At 44.9% G+C, this 22950-nt stretch overlaps 1 protein-coding gene across 5 annotated transcripts in view; it reads left to right on the top strand.

The window, feature by feature from the left end:
• The window catches only part of CSNK1G2 (casein kinase 1 gamma 2), a 61233-nt gene that overhangs the window by 16080 nt on the left and 22203 nt on the right, over window positions 1-22950 (top strand). For 4 of the 5 annotated variants that reach the window (XM_066636623.1, XM_066636621.1, XM_066636625.1 and 1 more), the window contains exon 2: window positions 20088-20635. In XM_066636623.1, the coding sequence (XP_066492720.1) occupies window positions 20449-20635 (187 nt within the window). In that variant the 5' untranslated portion in view covers window positions 20088-20448. Of the gene's footprint in view, window positions 1-13041; window positions 13112-20087; window positions 20636-22950 lie in introns of those variants that run through there. The other variant, XM_066636622.1, reaches the window with a different exon arrangement.

The raw sequence follows: 22950 nt of genomic DNA, 5'->3' as shown, positions 1-22950 counted from the left end.
TTCCCCTAGGGTTTTAACACTGTGCCATCCATGCTTCCAGGTAAGCTAGAAACATAAGCACCACCTGCATTTGGTAAGAGAACACAGGGTTGGAGGACAACTTGCACTTTGTTCGCCTTCAGTTGTCATCAAGGCCAAAGCAAAAGGCTCATTCTAGGGTTGTTGGGATCCCAGCTTATTAAGACAGCAACTGGGAGAAATGAATTGCAGGTTATGTGCAATTGTCTCAAAGTATCAAGTTTGCAACTGGCAGCCCATTCCTTTCCACACTTTCCTGGGAGTAAGCCCCATTGACTCTAATGGGACTTACTTCTTAAGAACATAACATAAGAACAGCCCCACTGGATCAGGCCATAGGCCCATCTAGTCCAGCTTCCTGTATCTCACAGCGGCCCACCAAATGCCCCAGGGAGCACACCAGATAACAAGAGACCTCATCCTGGTGCCCTCCCTTGCATCTGGCATTCTGACATAACCCATTTCTAAAATCAGGAGGTTGCACATACACATCATGGCTTGTACCCCGTAATGGATTTTTCCTCCAGAAACTTGTCCAATCCCCTTTTAAAGGCGTCCAAGCCAGTCGCCATCACCACATCCTGTGGCAAAGAGTTCCACAGACCAGCCACACGCTGAGTAAATATTTTCTTTTGTCTGTTCTAACTCTCCCAACACTCAATTTTAGTGGATGTCCCCTGGTTCTGGTATTATGTGAGAGTGTAAAGAGCATCTCCCTATCCACTCTGTCCATCCCCTGCATAATTTTGTATGTCTCAATCATGTGCCCCCTCAGGCATCTCTTTTCTAGGCTGAAGAGGCCCAAATGCTGTAGCCTTTCCTCATAAGGAAGGTGGCCCAGCCCCGTAATCATCTTAGTCACTCTCTTTTGCACCTTTTCCATTTCCACTATGTCTTTTTTGAGATGCGGCGACCAGAACTGGACACAATACTCCAGGTGTGGCCTTACCATAGATTTGTACAAGTACATTTGTACTTCTCCCTGGGGGCTGGGGGATAAGAATAGGCCCTCAGTTTGGCTGTACTTGTCGTAAGAGGCGACTAAACAGCCACTGGGTAGATGGGACTCGTCAGCCTGGGAAGGCAGCTCATCTGAGAGAAGGAAAACTCTGATCCCAAACCTCCACTGCCTTGTGGCTACATCCAGTTATGGAAAAGGTTTTAGGAGTCAACCTCGAGGCAAAATCCGGAGCCGGAGTCCCTGAGGCAGTTCATGGCTGAACACAGTCATGTTCTGGCAACTCCTGCGACGCCGCTGGAACCAACCGTATTGGCTTCTGCCTTTCCATTGGACCATTTCAGCGACGTGGAGAGGGGGGATTTGCTGCATGGGTAACAGCCTATCCTCCTTACCTACTTTACCCAGGCTTCGCGCACTGGAGAGGACACTCTGTTCCAGAACTACCATTCAGAGCGCGATACCATAGTCTTCCGAGACTGAAGGATGTCAACAAGGACTTGTACATTTGTACTCAGATTTCTGAGTAGACATGCTTGGGATAGGGCTGTAAGTATGTTTTTGCAACACATTTTCTCTAATCTATAAAATGTTCCTGAGAGCAGAGATTTGCTAATCTTCTGCTTGCAGAATTTTAGGCATGGTGTGTGTTCTCTTTGGGTAAGTGTGTGCATGTGTCCTGGTGTGTGGAAAAAGCCTTTCTGGAGCTGGCAGGTGTTTTATAACCTGCTTGGGTACTGCTTGACTCTTTAATATTTAATCCATTTGTCATACATATGTTTTCACTCCTGTCTCCGTTCTGTATTTTGATTTCTAGATAAATTTTTGGTAACAAGAACATGAGAGCCCTGCTGGATCTGCCAAAAGTTCCAGCCAATTCAGCATCCCATTTCCCACAGTCACCAGCCTGTGAGACGCCTGCAGGCAGGGCATGAAGGCAGCAGCCCTCCCTTGCTCTTTGTCCCCAGCAACTGCTCTTCAGGGGTATGAAGCCCCTGCACATGGACATTCTATTTTGGTTATTAGGGTTAATAGCTATTGATGAATCTGCCTTCCTCCATTATTTTGTCTAATTTCTCCTTTGAAGCCATCTAAGCTACTGACCGTCCCTAAATCTTGTAGCAGTGAGTTCCACACATTTTTTAGGCTTAAAAATGTTTGTACATCTGTTTTCATTAGGTATCTCCAAGTTCTGTTTTAGAGTGGTGGGGAAAAAAAGCATCTGTTTGCAAGTGTATGCTGCAAATTGTTTTATAAACGTCCATCATATGCTTTCTCCCCCGTTGCCTCTTTTCTAAACTCTGGGGCGCCTAAATGCTTTAGCTGCTCCTGGTATGGACTGTGCAGCAGCCCCTTATAATTTTTGGCTGTCCTTTTTTCTGCTCCTATGATATCTTCTTTGAGAGGTTAATCTCAAGAGCTCACAGACGGTTAGCTCTATTTAGTGAGAGGCCTGGCCTTGCTTTACTGCATATTTAATCCAGATTTACAGCTGTGACACCCAGAGTTACTGCAGGACTTGGCTGCTGATAAACAGGGCTGTGTTGGGATATCGCAAGAGAACAGAACGAACGTGAAATATCAGATTGAGCCTGGAAAGTCAACTTTTCAACAATGTTTCATATTTATATATGATATAAAAGCAAGAATTCCTTATTGGGGGGGAGAGACTTGAGAGTCTTCATGCACTATTGCAGCCCTTGTTGATGCTTCTGCCTCATTTTCCTCTCTCTCGTCCAAAACTAAGTATAGCGCCACTACTCTGCCCTATAAATAAATGTCAGCTTTCAAAGTTCTCTTCCCATAATCCTTTGGCAAGGTGCTAATGGCAGAATGGGTGTGCCTCTATTTAAGAGAGAAACAGGATACAGGTATCTTGTCTGGCTCCTAGAAGCATCTGGTGGGCCACTGTGAGGTACAGGAAGCTGGACTAGATGGGCCCTTGGCCTGATCCAGCAGGGCTCTTATAATAATAATAATAATAATAAACTTTATTTATATCCCACCCTTCTCCCCAAAGGGACCCAGGGCGGCTTACAACATGTTAAAAACAGATTAAAAACATAATTTAACAGCAAATAAAAACGTATTAAAACACATTAACAGATACCATAAAAACAGTAGTCAGATAAAAAGAGCAAAACGCAGCAAATCGTAGAGGAGTCAGGCCTGTAAAAATACTAAAAGATATAGAAAATATGTTAAAAAGGCCATGAACTCAGAAGGCTTGTTTAAACAAAAGGGTCTTCAGGCCTCGCCGAAAAGTCTCAAGAGAGGGAGCCATTCTCAAGTCAAGGGGAAGGGAGTTCCATAACGTTGGTGCCACTACTGAGAAGGCCCTATTTCTTGCCGCCGCCCCACGTACCTCCTTAGGCGGTGGCACTTGTAAAAAGGCCTTCTCTGATGACCTAAGAGGACGAGCCGGATTGTACGGAAGTAGGCGATCTCTAAGATACTCTGGCCCAGAGCAGTATAGGGCTTTAAAGGTCAAAACCAGCACCTTGAATTGGACCCGGAAATGAATGGGCAGCCAATGCAGCCCCCGGAGAAGCAGGCTGACAGAGTCAAACCACCTACCTCCAGTGACCACACGGGCCGCTGCATTCTGCACTAATTGCGGTTTCCGAACCGTCTTCAGGGGCAGCCCCACACAAAGCGCGTTACAATAATCTAACCTCGGTGTCACTGTGGCATGGATCACCGTGGCCAGGTCTGCATGATCCAAGTATGGCCGCAGCTGGCGCACCAGCCGAAGCTGAGCGACGGCCCCCCTAGCCACAACCGCCACCTGGGAATCCAGGAGCAGCTGCGAATCCAGGTGGACCCCCAAGCTGCGGACCTGCTCCTTCAGAGGGAGTGCAACCCCATTCAGAGCAAGCCGAAGTTCTTATGTAAAAGGATGTTGGGTATCAGGGCTGGGAAGGACCCCTAAAGAGCTACTGCCAGTCAGTTAGACCATATTGATCAGAATCTGGTTTTCAGATTGTCAGGAGCTGGGATTCAATTCAAATCCCAACCTTTTCATGAGGGTTCATCTGTAAGATTAGAGCAGGCAAGCAGGGTGGAGGGAGTGCCTTGGTGGCAATGAATTGGCATATACTGCAACTGTTTCAGTCTGCCCCTTTCCAGGTCAATTGGGAGAAGAGGAGAGGATAGGCAAAGAGTAACATGATAAAGTGCATTCACATGGAGAACAGAAGTAAGGGGAGGAAGAGAGTAGGCGAATGGGTGGGAGACCGAGGGCCGTCCCTGTAAATTGGAGGGTATAGGCAAAGTGGTCATTCCACAGCCTAAATCTCCAGTGTGAACTCTCTCCTCTAAGACAGTAGTTACTTTTGTAGTACTTGTAGTACTTGTAGAACAGTAGTATTTTGGCTACTGTTCAAAATATGGAGACCTGAGCCTCTCAACGAAATGGTGGCACTGGACTTTCGACAGCCCTCTTGTTGAAGACCTCTATCCAGGTGGACTGATGGCCTTATTTGGTAGAAGGCAGTTCCATATATTTATCAAGATTGTCCGTAGTTCAGTAGTAAAGCATTTGGCATGTGAATGGATCCCATATTCAGGTTGTGGCATTTCCTGGTAGGACTGAGGGAGGACCCTGGAGAGCCCCTGCCAGTCAGACACAGTTCTGGGCTAAATGAACCAAGGGTCTGACTTGGTAGAAAATAGTTTTATATATTAAATTTTGTCTCATTCATTTTGGTTGCAGAATTCAGCTATTCTTGGCCCAGGGTTCTGTGTGTAAACACAGAGTTTTACACACAGAGCTGCCTATAAGTCCCACATTGCCCTGTATGAAACACTTTATTGACCAAAGTTTTTTCTTCTCTCTCTCCACCCCCTGTCAAATTTTAAGTGTTGCATTCCTCCTGGGGTGCCTACCCAGAGGAAACAGCTGGGATGCAAGGGGCTGTAACAAGAGACAGTGGCACTGCTGGCTGGCAGACCATAACTAGTCTGTTGGTGATGTGAAGTTATCTGCAAAAAAATAAAAGGAACAAAGCTGACAAACTTATTTCTCTGGTGTGTGTGTGGGGGGGAATCAATTTACTGGGCGCAATCTGGCAAGAGCTCAAGCTGCATTTCTCATCTTCTGCACAATCCTACCACATTCCTCACTTTATATCTGGGAGGGTCAGCACAAAGATCTAGAGATTCTGTTGATTCAGGAAGGAGGCTTTTAACTTGGTGGTAGAATGCAGGTTTTGCTTGCAGATGGTAGCAGTTTCAGTCTTTGGCATCTCCAGTGATTGGAGTTCTTGGATAGTAGGGTTAAAATGGCCCTATCTCATTTGTTTTCTCTACCTGAGACCTCAGAAGGCAAATGGTACTGGGCTAGATGCACCTGTGTTAAAAAGGTTTCACTGGAAAATCCCAGGAAGGTCACCATCCTTGCAGAGGTCAGATTGGCTGCAACCTTGCAAATAATTCCATCAAAAAATGCTTCCCGTCCATATATAGGTAAATGCCTACTTAGGAAGCTGTCCTGTTAGTCCATCTAGCTTACATTGTCTGCTCTGGCAGTGCCTCTCCAGGGGTTCTAACCCTATCTGGAGATGTTAAGGATTAAACTTGAGACCTTCTGCATGCAAATCCCTCCCCTAAAGTATGTTGGGCATAGAAGGAGCACAATTCATTTTTTCCCCTTGGGTACCTGGAGGAGAACTTAACTCACCCCAGGAGATTGAGCAAATGAAAATATACAAACCCTTGTTTTAAAGTCTGTTCCCCTTGGGAAGGAAAGTGGAGACCCTTCTATAAAGTTTGGCCAGGAACAGGCTTGCTGAGGAAGAATTCCTGACCTCATACTGCCTTTGTTTTTGAAATCCCTCTTTTTAATACAAGTACATATCTTATTTAGACATTTGCCTGTTTTTGTGTGTGTGTTTAAAGAAGTATTTTTAGTACTTCCCTGCTTTTCAGTCACTGTGCCGCCCTCTTGAAACATTTTTTCCATTGTGCCGTCTCTGGTCCCTTTGGTATTGCATGGCTTGGTGTGTGTGATTTTTTTTCCACCCAGGTACAGCTAGTCTTGAAAGGGGAAACCCAGGAATTATGGAAGGTGGGAGGTAGCTTCTGCCCTCATTTCAGCGTTGGGGAAAACAGAGAGAGCTTTCACGAAGCTTCGATGTGGCTGCTTTGCTCCAAGAGACTTTTTTTAGATTTTGCCCTGCGAAGGTGGCTGTGTGTTCTTCAGTTCTTCCAGGAGTGTGTGTAGTAGAGGAGAGACAAAATGAAGAAAAAAAAAAACAGCACAAGAAGAGAAAGATCCTTCTGTTAGCTGGCCTGAACAGCTTCTCCTCTCTTTTCTTCCCCTTGATTTTTGATTCTCCTTCCCTTAAGAAGGGGGATCTTTAAGAGAACTATCAAGAATGAAGGGATCAGTCCCTGCCCCAAAGAGTGTACAATTTAGAAAAATAGACCCAAAGGAGGTGAAGAAATATGAAGGCTGGGGGTAGATAGGGGAAAAAAATATCATTATTTCACTTGCTTGGGCTTTTGATAGGGTAGAGTGCAATGACTGAGGGTTTGTGCCAAAGCTTTGCAGAAAAGGTGAGTTGAGAGAAGGGATTTGAAGGAAGTAAAAGACTTGATGCTGCGTAGTTCCATGGGGCGGCAAGGGACAATCATGCCAAATCTTTGCTGATTATCTTCAAATTCCATCAGTCCTCCAAAGAGCTGAAGAGAGTACAGTGTTCTGCCCCCTTCTTTTGCCTTGTGATAACCCTGTGAGGGTGGGTCAGAAGAAGAGCAACAGAGTAACTGTGTCCAGTGTCCAGTGAACATAACACTCTGGTGAGTCTTTAATTGTTGGTCTCTTGGTTTTTAGTGTGACATTCCAACCACTGCAGCTCATTAACCCACTTGGTATTGGGAGCTGGGCCTGTGCTCTTCCTAACATTTGTAAACCGCCTAGCCTACCTTACTAATATTAATAAAAGGCTGCTGCTTAAATTGTCCTGGTTCCATCGTCAGAAGACACAAACTTGCTTCCTCTTGTTGGATTAGATGCTTCTGTTTGAGGCCGGAGAGTGAGTTTTTAAGCCCTAATCTGCTGCCAAAATTCTAGTTTTTGGTAAAGTACACTTATATGTAGGGGGGAACATGCCAGGCAGGAAATGAGCTGAGTAAACATGTAGGCATTTGAACTAGAACTGGACAAGGATCAACTATGCTAAAGACAACCCTGGCTATTTTGTGAGAGAGAACAACAATTTCAGGGTTATTTTGCTATATTGCTGAGGCTGGGTCTACTCCACGCATGTTCAAGAGCGCTCCTTATAAATAACCCCTTGGCAACTTTCCCTGTTTATGCCTAATGTCTCTGTCCCAGCCTTCCTCTAAGGAAGGCTATTCTTGATAGCCTCTAAGGCAGTGTTTCTCAAACTGTGGGTTGGGACCCACTAGGTGGGTTGCAAACCAATTTCAAGTGGGTCCCCATTCATTTCAATATTTTTAATATGTTAGACTTGACGCTATCATGGTATGTTACTGCATTTGGGGAAATGTTACACATCTGTACTTTTAACAGGCTACTCTCTACATGCTTTTAACAATTACAGTTAATGAGGCTTACTCCTGAGTACATGTCGGTAGGATTGCAGCCTAGGATTGTTAAAAATTTTCCTGCTTAATGATGTCACTTCCTGTCATGACATCACTTCTGGTGGGTGCTGACAGATTCTCATTCTAAAAAGTGGGTGCTGGTGCTAAAAGTGTGAGAACCACTGCTCTAAGGAGCTCAGGGTGGAATATATGGTTTCCCCTGTCCTACTGCTTTTATCTTCCCAACACTCCTGTAAATTGAGTTTGGCTGAGAAAGAGCAACCAATCCAAGATCATATTAAAAAATAGGGGTACAGCCCCTACCAGGCATAGGAAAAAGGGGAAGAAACTTTTTATCAGGTACAATAAGGAAAAGATCTATGAGCAAGGGGTTTTAATCAGCTCAACACATTTTGGCATGAGACTCCTCTCTCAAGACAAATGATCATGGACAGACATTCCACAAGTGGTAATAACAGATACTGAAGCGTGTTGGGCTGATCAAAACATCTTGTTAAACGTTTCCTTTTTGTACTTGGTTGGGGACTTGCTCCTCTTTTTCCTTGTCTGAACCAGGATTGAAATCATGGTCTCTCTAGTCATAGTCTTCTATGCTGCATTGGTTTGTGTTTAATGCATGCTATCAGTTCTCAGTGAGTGCCTGGACTGTGTGGTGTGCTGGGACTAGGGAGATGTGGTTTCAGATCTGTGCTTGGCCATCAAAAAGATCCAAGAAGTGAGAAGCTACCTTCCCCTAACGAGGAAAACTATTTGGGGTGTGTAAGTTTTTAGAATGGAAAAGTGGGGAAAAACATGTATGGAGTTAGACATTTTTCTTCTCTTGTAATGTAGAACCTGGATGGGAATCATTAGACAGATTTGAGAGGGGAAACAAAAAAGGCTTCCTTGAAATCAGTGTTGCAACAGAGAGCTGTAGAGCTTATTTCCTGTGGTCAGGGGCTGTCTGTGGTAGAGCATCTGCTATATATGTTGAAAGTCCCAGTTTCCATTTTCTGCAGCTCCTGTTGGGCATCTTCTGGAACCCGTTGCCAAGCAGTATAGACAGAACTGAATTGGGTGGCCCAGTAATTTGGCATTGTAGAAAGCAGCTTTGTATGTTCAAGCTTGGGATCAATAAAGAGTGAAGAGTAACAGATAGCAAGGGCTTCCGGTTACAGCATTCATCTAGATCAGAGATCTCCAATCTTTTCAGTATGTGGACCACATTCTGTATTTTACACATTTTCACGGGCCGAAAAAAATTGGTTTTGTAAGTGATTAAATGAAATTTGAATGAATGAATATGTTTTTAGTTGTACCTTTTTTGTAATCGGCATGGTATGATTCAGAACAAAATAGAAATGTGACAATTACAAAGAAAAAAATGCCATGGTTACACTGAAAAAAGATATATAATGAGTAAAAATGTCAACATTAGCAAATGCTCTGACCAGAAAACCATTTGCTGCAGGCCAGATAAAATCTTGTGCCCTCGGGGTTGTAGTTTTGGAGAGCCCTGATCTAGAGTAGTGATTGTGTTCATTTTTCTTCTCATGGCACATTGCCCTCTATGGTCTTGACCTCTTATGATGTCACTTCCAGGAGACTGTTCTGCGGTTCTGTTTTTAGGGCAACTGTCTGTAGTAATGGTCTGCTCCTCTTCTTCCGCTGGCTCTGCCAGTGGAAGAAGAGAGAGTTTCTTAGAAGCGGAGCCACAAAACTTGTAAGAGTTTTTCAGCAGTTTTCAACTGCTGTGCTCTAGACCAGGGGTGTCCACAAAGTTTTTGGCAGGAGGGCCACATTGTCTCTCTGACACTGTGTCGGAGGCCGGGGGGGGGGGGAAGAATCAATTTACATTTCAGGTTTGAATAAATTTACATACGTGAATATATTAAAGATGAACTTATATGAATGAATAAAGGCCTTGCACAAAAGCAAGGCTGGCCTTTCCTTTTCTGTCATTAGTGCACCACAGGCGTGAAACAGCAAGCAGTGGAGGGAGCCCTCATCCCACAGCTCACCAAGAGGTCAAACAGTTGCCCTCACACTGAGAGCAGTTGCATTGGGCCAGTGTGGGCTCCAACAAATCACTGGAGGGCCAGAGGCTCATTGGAGACTGGGAGCTCCCTGAGGGCCGCATTGAGAGGCCTCAAGGGCCGCAAGTGGCCCCAGGGCTGGAGTTTGGGCTCTAGACCAGTGGTTCTCGCACATTTAGCACTGGGACCCACTTTTTAGAATGAGAATCTGTCAGGACCCACTGGAAGTGACGTCATGACCAGAAGTGACATCATCCAGCAGGAAACTTTTTAACAATCCTAGGCTGTAATTCTACCCATGCTTGCCCAGGAGTAAGTCCCATTGACTATCATTGTTAAAAGAATATTTATACGTAGTAGCTTGTTAAAAGTACAGGTCCCTAAATGTAGTCACATCCCATGGTAGCATCAAGTCAAATATATTAAAAATAAAATATTGAAATGAATGGGGACCCACCTGAAATTAGCTCGCGATCCACCTAGTGGGTCTTGACCCACAGTTTGAGAAACACTGCTCTAGACTCCTGCAAAACACCTGCAGACCTACCGCAGCATGCTGATCTGAAAATCACTGATCTAGAGGTTGGCAACATTGTGAGTGGCTTCCTCATTTTCTGTCTTCAGAGATGTGTCCCTCACATTGATACGTTTGCTGAGTAACCCTTGAACATCAGCTGCAGAGGTCCCATTTTGTTTTGGAAAGCAAATTCTTCCCTTTGGAAATTTCAAGAGCACGTTTTCAAGCATGCTCAGTTTATGCATGTGTGGGAAGCACTCTCGCATAAACTTCAGTGCATCTGTGGATTGTGGGGAGATGGGCTCGTAGCCAAGAATGTTTTTAGGTGAAAGGATCTACACTGGGGGATCTGTTGATATTTCTTATGTGAAATTACAGAAACAGAAGTTTGATAGGTTTAAATAAATTTTATTTTAATCTGTGGGGGAGGGATTCCAAAGGAGGTGCTAACCCCTCCACAGGTTCTAAGTGGCTACAACCCAGATCTAGGATAGCAGAGAGTTCAGTCAGTTTAGTTGATGCTTGTCTGTCATTACTGATCTTCTGGAGGAACTTTAAAGTTCCCCAGAACTCCCACAACTTCCTTCAGTATGTGTCAGTGCTCTTACATTTTGTACTGAGAAAGTTAGTATATAGGATAGGTAGGAACTGAAGATGAGAAGTGCAGAAAATAACCAGAACATGGCCATCGTGTTCATCAGGGACACCAGAGATGGAAGAGGAACTGGCCACAAAGAAGTCTTGATGGGAGTTCCATCTGAAAAAGCCAACTGTTTGAGTGGGTAGATTAGCAGTAGCCAGGAAGTGTAGCTGTTGACACGGAGTATGGATAGCATAAGATTAAGAAGAGCCCTGCTGGATTTCACCAAAGGTCATTCTTGTCCAACTTCCCTTTTTGGCTAGCCAGCTGCCCCTGGAAAACCCAGCTGCAGGCAAGAAGGTAATGAACCTCCTCTGTTGCTTGCTTCTGGCATTTGTTAATAAGAGGTAGGCTGCCCCTGTACATGGAGGTTTTATTTTAGGAACCTCACTAATGCCTGTTGATAGACTCGTCCTCTTTAAAAAAAAAAACAAAAAACAGAAGAACCTTGCTGGAGCAGGCCAAACATCGACAGTCCCTCAGCAGCCAACCAGATGTAGGCAAGAAGCCCAAATGTAGGTCATGAAGGTAGCAACCTTTTTCCACTATTGTTCCCAACAGCTAATATTCAGTAGTATGCTGCCTCCATGGAGAACTCGTGCAAGGAAAGCGCCCTACAGGTAGACCACAGCTGCAATACAAGGACATCTGCAAGAGGGATCTGAAGGCCTTAGGGATGGACCTCAACAAGTGGGAAACCTTGGCCTCTGAGCGGCCCGCTTGGGGGCAGGCTGTGTAGCATGGCCTTTCCCAGTTTGAAGAGACACTTTGCCAGCAGTCTGAGGCAAAGAGGCAAAGAAGGAAGGCCCATAGCCAGGGAGACAGACCAGGGACAGACTGCACTTGCTCCCGGTGTGGAAGGGATTGTCACTCCCGGATTGGCCTTTTCAGCCACACTAGATGCTGTGCCAGAACCACCTTTCAGAGCGTGATACCATAGTCTTTCAAGACTGAAGGTTGCCAATACAATACAATACAATACACATGCTGCCTCTGAATGTAGAAGTTCTATATAACCATCACTGCAAATATACTAAAGTCCTTTTTATTGTGGTAGGTGCTAGGTCTCATCAGCAGCATCCTTTCGTTGTGGTTTAGGTTATGGGGAACATTGCTGGGTGGTCAAGGAGATGCCTTGCATATAGAAGGTTCTGGTTCGGTTCTTAGTGTTTTTCAATCAGAAGGAATCTTGGGTAGTGAGCCAGGAGAGCTAAAGAGAGACCACACAGTTGCTCCTAACCAGCAAATACAATATTGGGCTAGATGGACCAATAGTGTAAGGCAGCTTCCTTTGTTCAGGGTTGCAGATAGGGGTCTTCTCCCTACCAGGAATTATGGTGGAATCTTCTGCATTTTTTGCCCCAAAGTTGTGGTCTCCTCCGAAAAAATCCCAGCAGTGTACTTATCTCAGAATTATTATACTAGAGACCAAGTGACTTGAGACTTATTGGGATGTAAGAAAGGAATTTTTTAAAATGTCTGTATGCTGATTTTGTGGAGCATCGAGCTCATTCACCTGCCTGCCATGATCTATGTGTGGCAGTAGAACTTTTTCCCTGGTCCCACCTTTGCTAGCTCCTCCTTCCCCCTTGATGAGGGACATATTTTGAGAAACGCCTTCCCAGGATTGTGCTGGCACCGTGAGACGCTTTATTTTTATGATCTGGCTTCATTTGGTTCCTCGGCAGCCAGCCCTCCTCCTCCTCCTCATTCAAGCAGCGCTGGTTTCAACCTGACGTAGGCTCGGGCGATGGTGTGTCGTTGGCAGCCTTGGTTTCTGTCAGAGTACTTAAGGGAGCTTCCTGCCGGGCTGTCTCTGGCAGACAAACAAGGAAATAAGAGAGATGGGGGAGGGAGAGAAACTGCCTCCTGGCTATATTGCAGATGTCAGCAGGTAACGCTCAGTCCAGTCGACTTGGGTCTGCTTGAAAGCATGCTTTTCCAAAATCCAGTCTGCTTGGCTTTTTGTAAAAGTTATCTTAGCACCTTATTGCTTTTCTCAACGAAAGACAAGGAGGGTAAGAAACAAGTAAAGATTATTAAGTTAGATGCTGTGTAAAAACTTTGGAGCGTTTTGACTTGTCCTGACTTTCAAAGTATAAGAAGACAGGAATTGCTCTGTAGCATCAGACCAAAGGTCCACTGAGCCCAGTATCCTGTGTCTAGCAGTGATCAGCCGGATGCCTCAGGGAAGCTCACATTCGGAATTTGAAGGTAATAGCCCTTCTGTTACTCCCCAACATCCAGAGATAGACCGTTTCTGATGTTGGGTCTGTGACCGTAAATAAAGAATGATGAATGATGATTGTTTCTGTCCATGCAGGTTCAATTTAGCTGTCATGGGTGGACACGACTAGCTTCTGGAGAGCAGCAAGTGTCTGCAGGAACAGGTGCGCAGTTTGGGTGTGCTCCCGGATTCACAACTTTCCCTGGAGAGCCAGGTGACAGCAGTGGCCAGGGATGCATTTGCTCAACTCCAGCTGGTGCGCCAGCTGTGGTTGTACTTGAGTTGATCGGTCATGACTACAGCGGCCCATGCCCTAGTGGCTTCAAGAGTGGATTGCTGTAATGTGCTCTGGGGTTACCCTTGAAGACAGTTTGGAAGCTGCATCTAGTGCGGAATGCGGTGGCCAGGGTGGTTACTGGAGCTAGGTGGTTTGATTCTGCGAACTGCTTTGGCGACTTCATTGGCTGCCCATTTTTTTCCAGGGCCTTTGGCCCTCTGGAGACTTGCTGGAGCCCATGCTGGCCTGACACAACTGCTCTTAGCAGGAGGACGACTGTTTGACCTCTCACCTGAGCTGTGGAACAAGGGCTCCCTCCACTACTTGCTGTTTCATGTCTGTGATGCAGCAGTGGCAGTGAAGGAAAGGCTGGCCTTGCTTTGTGCAAGGCCTTCTATAGGCCTTGAGCTACTGCAAGACCTTCATTCATTCATATAAGTTCCATCTCTAATATATCATTTATATAAATTTATTCAAATTTTAAATGTAAATTAATTCTTTTTTTTCCCCAGCCCCCGACACAGTGTCAGAGAGATGATGTGGCCCTCCTGCCAAAATGTTTGGACACCCCTGGTTTAGCTCAAAAAAGTGGGGTGTGAATATTTTAAAATAAGCGTAAATAAAAATTGCATCTGCTGGAGTAAGGCCCGGGAAATCTACAAAGAGAGCAGGAAGGCAAAAGTGCCATCTCTGTTAGCACAGAGGACGGAGATTTAGAGGTGAACTGCCTTCAAACAAGGAGATTCCATTTCCTTTGTGGATGTATCTAGTTCACAGTGTTTCTTAATTTCAGTATATTTTAAAAAGTTTTTGTCCATTATCTTTAGCTCTAGCCACTGACCTTGGAGATGCTGAGTTCAAGAGTTCTGGGTGCTACAGGTCTAGAATCGGGTATGACTGACCAGCTAACAACTACTCCCTTTCAAGTTCCTTCTCCCCTTCCTCATCACCTCCGTTTTAATAAGCTGAAAAGATCACGATGGATCAAGAGGTTTTTAAGATGCCTTAAATCCATTACATACAGCTTCCACCCCCACCCCCCCCAAATATTACCTTGTTTCTAAACATTTTTAATTACTGTTTGTATACCTATTTGGTGTCAAACTTGTGATGTATAAACCATTTTTATTTGAATTTTAAAAATCCTATCCTTCCCTTTACCAGAGGCTTTGACTTGGCAGGAACTTGGAAATGTCAGCATTTCAAAAGGGGAAAAAAACAATCAGGTGTGTTCTTGGGAACTGAGTTGAGGGAATTCTTTTTGTTGACATGGAACTGGAATCACTGTTCCTGGGGAGAAGCTGTGATGGTTCATTCATTTTTGAAAGGAGTTTGTTCCTTGGCTGGACACTTCATCAAGACACTTCAGTGTTGGCTGATAACTGGTAGACTGACTGGTAGCCTGAAAGGGACAAGATGGATTTAAATCTGATTATAGGGAAAGGTTAGTGGGCTAGATTTATTCTTGTATAAATTTGGAGGTTGTTGCTTTGAGTGTGTTTTGCCAGTTGACTGGAGAGCTGCTTCAGAGGAAAGATTGGAGGAGAAACATGTGGCAGTAATTGCCTAGACAATTTCCAAAATGGTGCCTCTGCCATAGAATCTGGTTTGACACAGATGACTGTCATGTACGTGTCTAACTCTGGCAGCCATGGGGTACTGAATTTTCTGTCTTTGGTGTGACTTTTGTGGTGTTGGCTATGGAGTGCAGTCTTGTTTCCATCACCAACCCCTCAGTTTCCTTCTGTAGCAAAGTCCACAAATCTTGTTGCAGGGCCTACGCAAAGGGGCAAAGGAACAGATTTTCTTCCATCTCACTCCGCTTCCACGTTCCTCTGGTGATGTTTAGGAATGCAGTGGCCACCTTCCCCCCCATTCCACCCCAACCATTCATTGTAATATACATACAGTATCCTGTATATGTGATCTGTTTTGAGAGTCTATGGAGATGTACAGCTGGAACTCACAATAAGATTAGGACTGCCCTTAATTTCTTCTGTCTTCACCTCCCAATCTTGGCAGAATTTTTAAAATTTGGCCTCCAGTAGAACGGGCCTTGGGGTTTACAAGGGGCTTATGGGGGAAGGGGTCTGATTTTTTTTTCCCTTTCTTTTCCTGTGTATATGTAAATTATGTACATTTTCCTGGAGGCTGTTTGTAAAGTGTGTGTGAGAGAGATTTTCTAAACACATGATTTTCAAGACAATCTTGTGGGTCTGGTGAAAGTCTGGAACAAGATGTAACAGGAGATTCTGCAGTGATGGGGAGTAAAAAGGAAGATGGTGGATTGAGAACAGATTTCCCCCCTTGCCTAAGTTTTGGATACTAGCGGCCTTCTTGATTCTTTTAAAAGATCCCATATTCTCTTACAGTCCTTAAAACTGTGTTCTGTTCTTATTAAAACTTGAAACTTTTTACTGTCTGTATAATATCTAGTTGTGTGCCTGAGGCTGGTAGGTACATGACACGTCTGTGAAATGAGAAATCTAATCCAATGGTACTCCCCGACCTACTTCTAACGTTGTATATTTGTTTTATCTTCCATTTCGTAATTTCTTGTAATTGTTAATACTCTTTGTTTTTCATTATTTGGAATGCACTAAAGGCCCAACGACCTCTTTCCAACAGTGGACCACCAGATGCTTTTGAGATGCTTACAAGCAGGGCATGAAGGCGATAGTCTTCCCTCTTGTTTGTCCCCTTTAACTGACCTTTAGAGAGATGCTGCCCTTGAATCTGGAAGGTCCTTTTAGCTGATATACTTGCCCTGTGTTTGAAAGAAAGAGATAGAAATTGCCTTCCTGGGTCAGACTAAGCATTCATCTTGTCTAGCATCCTGATTTCCATAGGGGACCAGCTAGAAACCTCCAGGAAGTAGGCTTCACTGCCCATAAATAGGAGAGGAATGTGATGGCCCTTCCCTATTTTTTTGTCCCACAGCACCTGGTATTTGGAGGTAAATACCTCTTCTGCAAATGGAGATGTCATTCAGCTGTTGTCACTAATCGTCATCAATAGTACAGTAATAAGCCTGAAGGCGGAGGCTTGTCACTGTTAGTTATACAGCACTTTGTGTTTAGGGGATTAAAAAATAATATTATGTTGCAATCCTGTGCACTATAACCTGAGAGAAAGTCCCATTGATCTCAGTAGAAGTTACTTCTGAGTACTGTAGTCACACATAAGATTCAGTAGTTAATCACCTGGAAAAGGTGCTATACGAACTTAAAATGGTTTAGTAATCTTCACAACTCATCTTTTTTAAAGAAAGAAATCCAATTTATTTCACATGCAGGTTGAGTCTCATTATTCGCGAACTCGAACTTGTTTGGGCAGCAAAAAGTGCATTAAAGCAAATCCCTTTAAAAAACAATGTCCCTTTGCTAGGCGATTTAAAAACATGCTGACCTTTGTGATGTAAGACTGAGTCATTAGGCAGGCGGACAATTCATAATCAGTCTCTCCAGGACTTCACTCTGAGTCAGCGACCTCTCCCTTCACCCAGAGCACATTGCTGGGAAAGAATGCAAAGTGATGATTTTTCTTTCAGATGCTCAGGGGGAAGGGAGGGTCCCTTGCCTTGGAGTGAAGCTCTTCTAAGTGCCTGGAAAGAGAATGCTTGATGGCTTGTCAGCCTGCTGCCCTCTCTTCATTAACAAGGCTATTGTTAAATGACTTTTTAAATTTAAAGGGCCCTTCTCATATATTTATATATATATTGGCAACCTTCAGTCTCGAAAGACTATGGTATCGCGCTCTGAAAGATGGTTCTGGCACAGCGTCTAGTGTGGCTGAAAAGGCCAATCCGGGAGTGACAATCCCTTCCACACCGGGAGCAAGTGCAGTCTGTCCCTGGTCTGTCTCCCTGGCTATGGGCCTTCCTTCTTTGCCTCTTAGCCTCAGACTGTTGGCAAAGTGTCTCTTCAAACTGGGAAAGGCCATGCTGCACAGCCTGCCTCCAAGCGGGCCGCTCAGAGGCCAGGGTTTCCCACTTGTTGAGGTCCATCCCTAAGGCCTTCAGATCCCTCTTGCAGATGTCCTTGTATCGCAGCTGTGGTCTACCTGTAGGGCGCTTTCCTTGCACGAGTTCTCCATAGAGGAGATCATAGCATTGAGATATAACCATGGATGAAAAATCCGTGGATAATTAGGTTATACCTGTACATGGCTTTCTACTTATCTGAGTTGGAATGTAAACTCTGGAAAATAGAATGGATAAGGCCAGAGAGGAAAGGGAGGAAAACCACTTAAGTCAGTTGTCACTCCATCTTGTGGCAGTGAGTTCCATAGCTTAATTGTGAGATAGTAATTTTGTTTTTTGTCTGTCCTGAACCACCTACCATGCCTCTTCAATTGGATGAAGCAAAGTTATACTATTGTATGAGAGAGAAGTGCTTCTCTGCAGTGCCTGTGAACATCAGTGTAGGCTCCCAGCCTCTGTTCAGTCACTTCATTTTCCTCAATGATAAAACCTCAGAACACTTGAGTCTTTTCCTTGTTAGGAATGTGCTTTCAACCCCAACAACCAAGATGTGGCTAATAGCTGACTACATTTATCTGGCATCATGTGTATGTTGTGGGCCTGGATTGAGGCTGGGACTTGGAGCGGGGAGTTTTTCTCAGGATGCATTGGTCCTTAATCTCTGCTCTCTGAAGGCTGCAATTTCTGGTATCTTGTAATCAAAAGGTGGGTGAACTCTGGACATGCCCAGGCTTGTATCTGTGAATTGGTGTCAGTTGGGATGCGGTGCAACATACAATCCAAAAAGGCTCACAGGTGCAGTTTCTGCAGGGGATGTGAGGTGGAAAGAATTATATACCTCCCCAGTAGCAGAACTTTCTGCAAGTAGAATATGAGCAAACTGGTGAAAAATACTTTGCCATTAACACCCTTATCCGTGGCATTCTAGCTTTTCACTGGCAGGGAAGCTTTAATATTATATTTAAAGTCACACTTTTCTCTTTCTCTCATATGCACTCACCTTGCGTTCTCTACCTTTATTGTCTCAGGAGGAGGCTGTACCACTCCCCCCCCCCAAATCTCAACCCTTAATCTCTTCTCTTGCTTCCTCCTCAATCACATAGACACTGTTTGTTCTTTTGCGTTCTCTCTCTCTCTCTCTCTAATTCGGAAGGATGAGCAGGCTGTTCCTCCCACGCCTTGTGGTAATCCTCTGGGAATTGACTGCCTTTTCCTTCTAGCTCTTCAAGGGAAGCCTTGTCTAATCCAGATTAACAGAAGTGTGCCTTTTTAAAAGAGGAATTTTAGTGTTTTTTTCTTCTGGGATTTTCTTCTTCATTTCAAAAGCTTGAGGGCAGACACTCAAACTTGGATTAAAGGCTGTAACATGGTGGGGGGGGTAGTTTTGTGAGGGAGGAAGGATTTAAGAAGATGAAATCTCAGTGCTGTATAGCAGCTGTGCTTTCTTGGACAGCAAACCTTGACAAATTTTCTGGTACCCTTTCTCTGTCTCTTGACAGAGATTAAGGTGCTGACATACTCCCATGCGACCAAGCAATGCAAGCTGTGCTGATGAAGTGGTGCAAGTAGATACAGGGTTGATTTCTTAATGCTCAGATCACCAGGGGTGTGAGTTTGGTATCCTGTGTGCATTGGGGGAGGGGGGGTGAAATGCAGGGGGCAAGTGTCATCTTAGAAGAGGCATTCCTTTCAGTAAGGGAGAAGAATGCCTCTTCAGTGGTGCATATATGTGTTTCAGCAGACACCATCTTAAAAGAGGCATTTCCTCCAGCCTGGGGGATAAGGGGATGCCTATTCTGAACTGGTGCCCAATAGTAGTGCTGATTCTGTGCACATCGTATGAAAAAAAATTAGGGCTGTCACTTGTTTAAAGTGTTAACTAAAACTCACAGAAAATTTATATTTGCATATGAGGAAAACCCAATAGTTCTAATGAAAATTTTGGCATTCCTTTTTTCTTGATAAAGTACATACCTTGCTGTTGGGATCATCTTAGAGGCCTTTCCCTTAGAAGGGGCATTCCCCTTCGTCTCATACAGGAGGGAATGCTGCCTCTGAGAAGGTATTTGCCATCTGCCCTTATAAGCTATCGAATGAAAAAATAACTTTGCTGCCTAATTGGTGGAGGGACTACCCTACCGTCTATCAAAATAGTTTTTTCATGGTACAAGCCTGCATGTGTTTATGCAGAAGTGCCATAGTGTTCAGTAGAATTTCTTCTATGGTGAAGTTTGCAACCTTACAGCCCAATCCTATACATGTCTACTTGGAAGTGAGTACCATAATGTTACTCCCTATGAGTACCATAGGAGTTATTCCCAGGAAAGTGTGCATAGGATTGTAACCCTAGGTTAGGTTAGGCCAATGTAATTATGGATTCTGTATTTTAAAATGTTTTATGCTGCCTTATGCAAGTAAAGATCCCCGGAATGGCTTTCAAGCAATAAAACGGGGAAACACTAAAAACATGTTAAAACGGATCAAAAGGTTTTCAGTTGAATAACTATGTATTCTGTCTTTAACTAGACCTACTCATGGATGTAAGTGAGGTTTTGTCTTGCTGCTGCTCATGTTTATATAGTCCCATTTGCTTGAGTTCCCCCCCCCATATTTTCCATATGTTTGTTTTTCACGTTTTTATACCACCATTCCTCCAAGGAAGGGTGGTGTACACAGCTGCTCCCCTCATTCTTTCCTCATAACAACCCTGTGAGGTAGGTGAGGCTGAGAGAAAGTGACTGGCCCAAGGTCATCCAGGAAGCTTCATTGCTGGGGGGGGGGGAGGATTTGAACCTGGATCTTCCAGGTCTAAGTCACCTCCCAAACCTCTACACCACCCTGTTGTTTTGTGTTGTAACCTGAACTGTTTCTGTTCTCTAGCCCGGAAGCCAAGGATCACCGCTGGACATCCCCCATCTTCCACAATGTCGGCTTCTCCAAAGAGCGACCAGTCGGAGGCGCCGGTTGGAGTCCCTGCGAGTCTGGCAAGAGGACTAACGTTCCACTAGCCCAGCGCATGCGGGTGGCAACCAACCCCCCGCACCCTCCCCTCCTCAACCCGTGATGGTTTATTAACCAAGAAGAATCCTACTTGAGATCTCCTCTTCCTTCTTTTTTCCCCTTCCCCCTTCACCCCTCCTCCCTCCCCCTGTTCCCCCCAGCTCCCCCCCTTACGTTTCGGCCGTGTTGGGATTTGTATGGCAGCGGCGTAACCGTGGAGAGGCCAGGGTATCACAAACTTATGGATTTTGATAAGAGAGGAGGGAAGGGGGAAAACGAGGAAGGCAAAAGGATGTCTAAAACGGGCAGCAGCCGGAATACTCACGGGAGCCGAACAGCAGGGACCAACTCTGGAGTCTTAATGGTGGGCCCGAACTTCCGAGTCGGGAAGAAGATTGGCTGCGGTAACTTTGGGGAACTCCGGCTAGGTGAGTCAACATCACTGTGTGACATTCTTATTTTCCATCTTGCGGGTACAGTGTCGTGACAGTATTGAGCACAGGTGCGTACACTCCCCTTACCTGTTGCTAAACACGTTTGTCTGTCTGGAACACCAGTTGATTTCAAAGGAAGCAAAAGCAGGCCTGTGGTGTTATTTCTGGAGGCTGCCTTGTCTTCTCAGTGCAGCTTCAGGATGGCATACAAAATGGGCACATTCCAGGCTGTGCAACCAGCATTTTGCTGTAAGGCTTGGATAATCCATTTTAACTTCCCCCATGGACTCCACAGTTGCCTGAGAGCTCCCACCCTTTGTGTCTGTCTGCAGAAACCAGTTTAAAATTGTGTCTTGTAATGAGAAGGGGATGAGGCAGTAACTCAGTGGCAGAGTCCTTGCTGTTACATGCAGAAGATCCCAGGTTCAGTTTCTTGCAGTATCTCCAAGTAGGACTGTCTGAAACCCTGGAGAGCCTGCTGCCATTCAGCTCTCACAATACTGAATCGTGTGCGAGAATTCTGACTTGGTATAAAACAGCTTCTTTTTTCCCCTATGTATTATCAGTTTAAATGCAGACTGTTCTAATCTGGGAGCCTGTTGAATTGATAAGCTCCCATCCTGGAATTTGTGCATTTGCTAACGTTGGGAGCATGAAATCTTAGAATGTTAGAGTTGGAAGGGTCCTTGGAGATCATCTAGTTCAACCCCATGGTTGGTGCAAGCAGCTGCTATGGCACCCCTGAGAGGTGGCTGTCCAGCCTATACTTGAAAACCTCCAATGAGGGCAAGCCCACAACCTCACAAGGAAGCCTGTATTTGGTGCTGGACAGCCCCTGCAGTTAGGAAATTCTTCCTCATGTTTAGCCTAAATCTCCTTCCTTATAGGTTCTGCTGCCCCCAGGAGCCAGAGAGAGCAAATCTTCCCCTCTTTCTGCATGACAGTTACTTGAAGATGGATATCCTCTCTGCTTCTCTCTCCTTCATCCAGAGGTCCCCCAGCTTTTTAGAGGCCTGAGAGGTTGCTGTCTGATTTATAAATGACAAGCGGTGCGGCTATGATGATGACTGGGCAGCAGTGCGCCCTCCCCAAGTAGCAGCTTGTTTAACCCTTGATGCACACAGCCTAATTTGCTATGTCAGTTTTGCAAACCATCAAAAATTGGGGCAGAACCAGCTGGTGGATCCCAGACCCACAGTTTGGGAACTGCTACCTTAGTAGTTGTTTTTGTCTCCAGTCTAAACATGCCAATTTTAACTATTCTTCATAGAACTTGGTTTCCAGACCCCTTACTATCTTTGTTGCCTCCCCAGAACCCATTCCATCAAATGTACAACTTTAAAATATGATGTCCAGAGATGGAGGCAGTATTCCAAATAGGCTCTTACTTGTGCAGAATACAGTGGAAGTTACTTCTAGTGATCTGGACTATATGCTTCTATTCATGTAGCCCAGCATTGCATTTGCTTTTTTTTTTCCTGCAGCGGTCTCTAACTCAGCCGTTTTCAACCACTGTACCATGGCACACTGGTATGCCGCAAATGGTTCCCAGGTGTGCTGCATGAATTTGGGAGAGGGTCATTTATCAATAGGACCACTAGGGGATGTGAGCCCCCATTGACAGCACAGTGTACCTTGTCAATTGTCAAAAAGCTGATGGTGTGCCTTGACCATTTTAGTGCCTTGCTAGTGTGCCGCAAGATGAAAAAGGTTGAGAATCACTACTCTGACTGCTAGCTCAGTGTGGCACTGCTGGTCTGTAGTTTCCTGGATTCCTCCCCTCCCTTTTTTAAAAGGAGCTTTGCTCATCTCCTGTCTTCTGACAACTCTCCTATTCCCCTGGAGTTCAGAGGTTGCAGTCGGGGATTCTGAGATCACATCCACCACCTCCTTTAGTACCATGAGGTGTAGTTCATCTCACTCTGGAGACTTTTAAGTGAATTTAAGTCACTAGGTGTTCCCTTGCATCTCTATCTATCTTGAACCATGATGCTGCCCCCCCTTTAACAACTGTTAGGCTGGGCTGCCTTTCCTTTGTGGGAGAAGGGAATGGAGCAGCTTTACCTTTTTGCCGTTTGTACATTACCATTTCAGCATCTTCTCTGAGCAACAGACCTATTGCTTCCTTGACCTTCCTGTAGTTTTGAGCATAGCCAACCCCACTTTTTTGCATTCCTTGAAAGCTTCAGCTCGTTCTGTACCTTAACCTTCATTATGCCACCCCTGCAGGTTTGGTGTTCTTTGATCACACTCTCTTGCTGTATGTTAGACAACAATGCCCAAACATTTAACCTTGTTTTATGATGATT

This window comes from Tiliqua scincoides, chromosome 8 (genome assembly GCF_035046505.1).
Source record: "Tiliqua scincoides isolate rTilSci1 chromosome 8, rTilSci1.hap2, whole genome shotgun sequence".
NCBI lineage: Eukaryota > Metazoa > Chordata > Lepidosauria > Squamata > Scincidae > Tiliqua > Tiliqua scincoides.
Note: the sequence above shows the minus strand (reverse complement) of the source record. Positions and strands in the feature narration are given on the sequence as shown.